The following is a 6,117-nucleotide window of genomic DNA, read 5'->3' on the forward strand; positions in this document are numbered from 1 at the left end:
GGCAGATTCCCCCGCGGCTGGTGGGACCCGCGCTTCCCAAGCTTACCAGAAAACGGGACATTTGCTTTTCCCTGGCTGACCACCCCGCCCTCTGCGCTGCGTGACCCTGCTCTGGAAGCCAAGCGGGGTTTAGGAGCACGGCCTCCTGTCTCACAGCTGGGGCACCGTGGACACCTGCCAAAGCCCCTGGGGCCGGGCCCACTGGCAGGGGCTTCTATCAACAGAAGCTTATTCTCCCCCAGTTCTGAGGCCTGAGCCCACAGTCAAGGTGTGGACAGGGCTGTGTTCCTTCCGAAGGCCCCACAGAGGGTCCGGGCCTTTCCAGCTTCTGGAGCTGCGGCGATCCCAGGTGCATTCCTCCAAATTCTGGCTCTGTCCTCACGCGGCCTCCTCCCTGGGCCCCCTCTGCGCCCTTTTTCTCTTAAAAGGACATTAGACATTAGTCCCTGCTCCCGTGTGCCTCATCCGAACGAATCACAGCACCAAAGGCCCCTGTTTCCAAATAAGGTCACATTCAGAGGTTCTGGGGGGACATGGGTTTGCGGGGACGCCATCCAACCCAGCGTGCGGCCAGCCGCTCACCGTGAGACGTGAAAGCGCTGACCGCGGTGAGCTGTCCCGGGACTGCAGGCGGGCGTGGGCAGGGCCGGAGGGGCCGCTGTGCACAGGGCGTGCCCCGCAGAGCCCGCCGGACACCCGCCTCACTCGGGCCACTTCAGACCTGCCACCAGAGAGAGGCAAGAAAGTCCACTCCTCCCACTTTGCTTCAACCCCCACAGAGTTTCAGCAGACCTACAACCGTGGTCCACATTCCACTGTCCTGGGTGCAGAGCCTCCCTGAGGAGGAGCGGTGCCCTCTCTGAGACCCACCACCTGCCCTGGGACACGCGGGGGCCGCGGCGTTCGGGCTCTGCCCGCCACTGCCGCAGGAGGGCCATGCCAGAGTGGCCACCCAAGCCCCTCCTTTCCCCGCCCCGCCCCCAGGACGGGAGCCCAGTGGCCCAGGACCACCGTCTGGCTGGAGGGTGGGCTCCCTCCCGGCTCAGGGATGAATCCAGAGCTAGTGTAGGAGAACCCCTAGCCTCCATCCAGGATGCTGACCATGACACATGGGTAGCAAGGCCGCCTGGGAAGGCCCAACACATCTGGGCATGGGGACACCCCCCAAGACGCCCCCCATAGGGAGAATGAGGCTGCCCTCCGTGGGACACGCTGGAGGCAGCTGCCCCCCTCCTTGCTCCATCCTCCACCCCGATGTCCGCCTCCCCAGCGAGGAGCAGGTTAACCGTCTGGAATGTCAGGCTTCGCTCGGGGCACGGGGCTCCCATGTCCCCCTGTGGGGGCTGGCCGGCCAACATGGGTCAGCAGGACACATTCTTCTGTCGGGGACACCCCTGTAGCTCTCGAGTCGCCGGTGACGGCTCGCACAAGGGAGTGCGTCAGAGGATTTAAAACGTGGGATCCAGCAGATTCAGGACTCCGACGTGGTGGCCTTTACCATCACACGTAGCCACATGGACACTGCCTGTGCTGCCCCCCCCCCATGCACCGTGCCCCGAAGGGACCTGCCGCGGTCTGGGTGACCCTGCCCATGACCACAGCCACCACTGTCCTGTTGGCGCCCGCCCGTTACTGTTACTCAGCAGCCCGAGCTTGCAGAGGGCTCGCCGCCGGCCAGGCCCATCCTCGGCGCCACCTGAAGCCACTCCACCCGCCCCCTTCCTGCAGTGAGTGGGTGGGGTGACCGCGGAGGAGCTGATGCCCGAGACGGAGAGTAAAACAGGGGAAAGACCAGCCTTTCAGGGAGGCCGGGCACGGTGGGCGGCCCCTGGGTAGGTGGTGCCTGCAGGAAGGAGAGGGGTAAACGTGTAGGTGATGTCTGTCCCCTGTGCAGGACAGATGGCCACCCACGGACACGTCGTCCACAGACCCGGGGCTGGCATGGGGCTCTCCCACCCTCAAGGACACAGCTGTCCTCCTGCTGATTCTCACCTGTGGTTGCCCAAGATCATGACCCAGGAAGTGTTCCTGACGCCGGTGGCCAGCCCGCACCCACCCGGCCCCGGAGCCTCCCCTCTGGGGCCTGCCAGGAACTGTCCAGGCCCCGGGGACACAGGGACCTTCCTGTTCCCACTTAGAGGAAGAAGGCCTCCTATTGTCCTGGTGGGGGAAGCCCCCTGAGGGTCTGGGGACGAGCCACGGGGGATTCGGGGAACCGCGTGGCAGGGGGCCCGGACGGTGCTGGCTTGCGAGGCCCCCCCCGCCCCCATATAAGGGCCCGAGCCCGCTGCCTGGCCTTCCTCACTCCCGGGAGCTCAGCGCAACCACGGCCGCAGCCATGAAGTGCCTCCTGCTCGCCCTGGGCCTGGCCCTCGTGTGTGGCATCCAGGCCATTGTCGTCCCCCAGACCATGGAGAACCTGGACCTCCAGAAGGTGAGGATGGCTGGGGTGGGGGTGAGCTGCAGGGCGGGCAGGGCAGCGGGGCCGCAGCAGGGTACACGGGCAGGGTACATGAGCAGAACCATGACATCGGGAAACCCCCACCCGGCTCTCCGTCTTCAGGGCGGCTTGTCACTTGGTTTCCCAAGATCCAGGAGGTTCTAGGGAACTCGTATGAGGTGTATTCAGACCCACCTGGGGAACACAGGCGTGTTAATTCAAGTGTGGAAATTGTGCAGCCCAGTGTCTGGTCGATGGCCGAGGGTCGTCCAGAGCTCACTGACGGCCACCCCAGTTAGACTGGGCCCCCGGCCAGGGTGGGAAGGTGAGCCCCCCGTGGGCCGGGGCCCTTCCCGCCCCTGATGGCAGCTCAAGGCCCCCTCCCCAGGTGGCTGGGACGTGGCACTCCTTGGCCATAGCGGCCAGTGACATCTCCCTCCTGGACGCCGAGCCCGCCCCCCTGACAGTGTACATCCAGGGGCTGAGACCCACCCCCGAGGGCAACCTGGAGATCGTTCTGCGCAAATGGTAGGTGTGCCCTCTGCCCTGGGGTTGGGGGCCAGCGAGGGCCTGGCTCCTGGACGGGCAGGTGGGCGGGCAGGTGGGCGGGCAGGTGGGTGGGCAGGGCAGGGTGCTGATGGGAGCTGGCGCCCTGTGGGTGGTTCCCGGTGCCTCGGAGCCCCCGCCCCGAGCTCTGGGCCAACAGGCCGACCACACAGGGCGGCCCCAGGTCAGTGTGCAGAGAGGCCCGTGTGGAGGCCGGCCGGTCAGCTGTGGTGCTGGGGTCCCGGGGGCCTGGGCAGGTCCTGCCGCGAGCCCTGTCTGCTATGAGGGACCATAGCAAGGACAGCTCAAGTTCAGTATCACCCCCCAATGCTATCACCACCTTTCAGGGAAAACAACAGGTGTGTTGAGAAGAAAGTCTTTGCAGAGAAAACCGAGCATGCAGCCAAGTTCAACATCAACTGTGAGTGTCTCCAGCCCCGTGGGCTGGCTCTGAGCTGCACACCACCCACAGCTGTCCCTGGGAGGCTGCTGTCCTTGCCGGTGGGAGCGTGAGGTACGAGAGTGCTCGGGGCTGCCTGGCTCTGGCTCGGGGAGCACTCCGCCCAAGCCCTGGGCCACGAGCCCCTCTCTCTCTCTCTCTCTCTCTCTCTCTCTCTCTCTCTCTCTCTCTCTCTCTCGTGTGTATGTGTGTGTGTGTGTGTGTGTGTGTGTGGTCACGCAGCCCAAGGGGAGCTTCCTCCCCCACGATTGTTCTCGGAGCCTCTTTGGGCCCACACGGAGTAGGGCCACGGCCCGCTCTCTCTGGACAGCTGCAACTCACGCCTCGCGCTGAGCTCCTGGACTCCGCCGCATGAGGGGGATGCAGAGCGCCTTTTTGTACTGCATTCTCTGTCACAAACTGCAACCTTCGCGGGGGCAGGGGGTGGTTGTGAATTATAAAAAACACAAATGGAGAACAAGTGGTAAAATTGAAACAAAGGATGCACACAGATTTCTTCTGGGTGTTCCCGCAGCAAATTCTATTTGTTTCTCACACTTAAGACTCGCTCTGGGCCACCCTGACCTTGCTTGTCGTCTCCCGAACCCGTCACGCTCCAGGGCCTGGGTCTGCTGCCCCTTTGCTCGTCATACCTCCCCCTCACCTCCCCCTTACCTCCAGCTCCTCCCTGCCATGCCGGAATGCTTAGCTGCCGCTCTCCTGCTCCAAGCCTCGCCTCCTCCCCTCTGCACACCCCCCCGCGCCTGACCACTACACACCTGGCCGGCCACACACCGGGCCTCTCACCTTCAGTGGGGTCTTTGTGTTCCACCACCCTGCCTCTCCTCTCCCTCTCCTCTCCCGCTGCCTCTGGCCATGCCTACACCTGTGCCACCCCATGGGGGCTGCAGGACAGGGGTCCAGGTGACTGCAGGAACGCCCACCAGCACCCGGGAGGGATGCTCCTGCTGCGCAGGACTCCGTCTTCACCTTGGTCCTTCTCTTCTCTCCCAGATCTGGAGGAGAACGAGGCCTTCGTGCTCGACACGGACTACGAGAACTACCTGTTCTTCTGTGTGGAGAACACGGACGCCCCCGAGCAGAGACTGACGTGCCAGTACCTGGGTACGCACTGGCGATGCCCGAGGCCACCCCGAGTGGAACGGTGGCTAAGGACCCTGGCCGGCGCCTTGGGCACCCAGGGAGCAGACTGTGCAACATCCTACTGGCCTGAGGGCCCGGGGGTGGCCAGTTTTTCTCTAGGGGTGGCTAAGTCCACTCACATTGCCTCAGAAATCGGGGAGAAAGGAGCCAGAAGGAAGGCTGCTGGGTCAAGGGGCTGCACTTAGTGCTACTGGCTTGGTCAAAAGATTAATACTAATTGGAAGCTTTTGTTGGTAGTAATGTTCTTAATGAAATGCAAGCCAGTAAAACCTGATGGCACAAGGCAGAGACATTCCTGGTTTGCCTGAATGAAGGCCTTTCTGAGGGGTTATATGCACATATCCTTGGTCAGCACACCAGCTATGCTGGCTGAGACCTGACAGCCGAGGGTGCTGGGCCCCCTCCTCCTGTCCACACACCGTCCCAGGAGGAAGGGGGTGGGGGCACAGGGACCTTGGTGCCCAGGGACTCACCCACCGCCCCCCGCAGCCAGGACCCTGAAGGTCGACACCGAGGTCATGGGGAAATTCAACAGAGCCCTCGAGACTCTGCCCGTGCACATCCGGCTCTTCTTCAACCCGATGCAGGCGGAAGGTGATCACCTCCACACCCCACGTCCCCGCTTGCACTCCACGTGGGGCTCACCCACCAGACAGCCACGAGCGCTGGGCCCAGCCGTCTCCCACGGTGGCCCCCATTCCCCAGGCCCCCCAGCTTAGGGGGGGGTGGGAGGTGCAGAGCCCCTGAGGCGGGGTCTCCGGCCCCACCCCCTCTGCCACGCCCCTCCGGGCCCAGGGCTGTCCTGGCGACTTGTGACCCCCCCTCACGGCTCTCCCTCCCCCCACAGAGCAGTGCCACGTCTAGGTGAGCTCCTGCCTGACCCGCCTCCTGGGGTAACGTACCAGCCCTGCCCCCACGTCCTGGGCACGTGCACGGTGGGAGGCGTCCCAGGGGACCCCCAGCTCCCCTCCGCCGGGCCCTGGCCCCTCTGCAGGAATGGCTGGGACCTGGTGTCCCTCCTGGTGACCACGGGGGCCAGGCTGGCCGCGGGCCCACTCTCTCCAGTGGCCTTTCTGGGATGTCCTCCTTGTGTCCCGGTCAAGCTCCCACGCAGATGCCCCCATGGCCTCTTCTGGGCAAGGGTGTGGGCAAGCGTGGGGGGCTGGTGTGGGCCGACCACCACTCAGCCTGAGGTGGAGAGGCCGTCCCTCACCCCCCACCTGGGAGGGGCAGGCGAGGGCCCAACAGGCTCCCCAGGAATCACAGGGAAGCCCGCGTCCGTTTCAGGTCCCAGAGACGACATCGTCCGCTCCCTCCCCCTTCAGAGGAATCAGGAGGGACCAGGCCCCAGGTCCTGTGGGACCCGCTCCTCCAGGGGACGGGGTCCTCGGGGCGCCAGCCTGGGGTGCCCTGCTCTGAGCCACTCCTCCCGCAGCAATAAAGAACTCAACCAGCCAGCAGTCCGTCTGGGTCTTTCTTGGTCGATGCGTGCAGGATGCGCGGCTCGGGGGGTGAGGCGCGGGCGGGG

The 6,117-nt window shown here is 64.8% G+C and overlaps 1 protein-coding gene across 1 annotated transcript; it reads left to right on the forward strand.

The window, feature by feature from the left end:
* The first annotated feature begins 2,315 nt into the window (after positions 1-2,315).
* On the forward strand, positions 2,316-6,038 carry LOC112819063 (beta-lactoglobulin-2-like). The gene is made up of 7 exons (XM_073890674.1): positions 2,316-2,434; positions 2,829-2,968; positions 3,334-3,407; positions 4,440-4,550; positions 5,079-5,183; positions 5,437-5,453; positions 5,877-6,038. Exons 1-6 carry the CDS (start codon positions 2,339-2,341, stop codon positions 5,451-5,453), a joined length of 543 nt encoding a protein of 180 aa, XP_073746775.1. The 5' UTR covers positions 2,316-2,338; the 3' UTR covers positions 5,877-6,038.
* The last annotated feature ends 79 nt before the right edge of the window (positions 6,039-6,117 follow it).

The sequence above is a fragment of the Callorhinus ursinus genome, unplaced genomic scaffold (genome assembly GCF_003265705.2).
Source record: "Callorhinus ursinus isolate GAN/ISIS: 27379988/994484 unplaced genomic scaffold, GSC_fseal_2.0 scaffold1902, whole genome shotgun sequence".
In the NCBI taxonomy this organism is placed as follows: domain Eukaryota; kingdom Metazoa; phylum Chordata; class Mammalia; order Carnivora; family Otariidae; genus Callorhinus; species Callorhinus ursinus.

Coding starts and splice junctions, on each gene's coding strand:
- LOC112819063 (XM_073890674.1), top strand. CDS start 2,339: ATGAAGTGCCTCCTGCTCGCCCTGGGCCTGGCCCTCGTGTGTGGCATC. Junction 2,969..3,333: donor GAGATCGTTCTGCGCAAATG/GTAGGTGTGCCC, acceptor ACCACCTTTCAG/GGAAAACAACAGGTGTGTTG. Junction 3,408..4,439: donor AGCCAAGTTCAACATCAACT/GTGAGTGTCTCC, acceptor CTTCTCTCCCAG/ATCTGGAGGAGAACGAGGCC.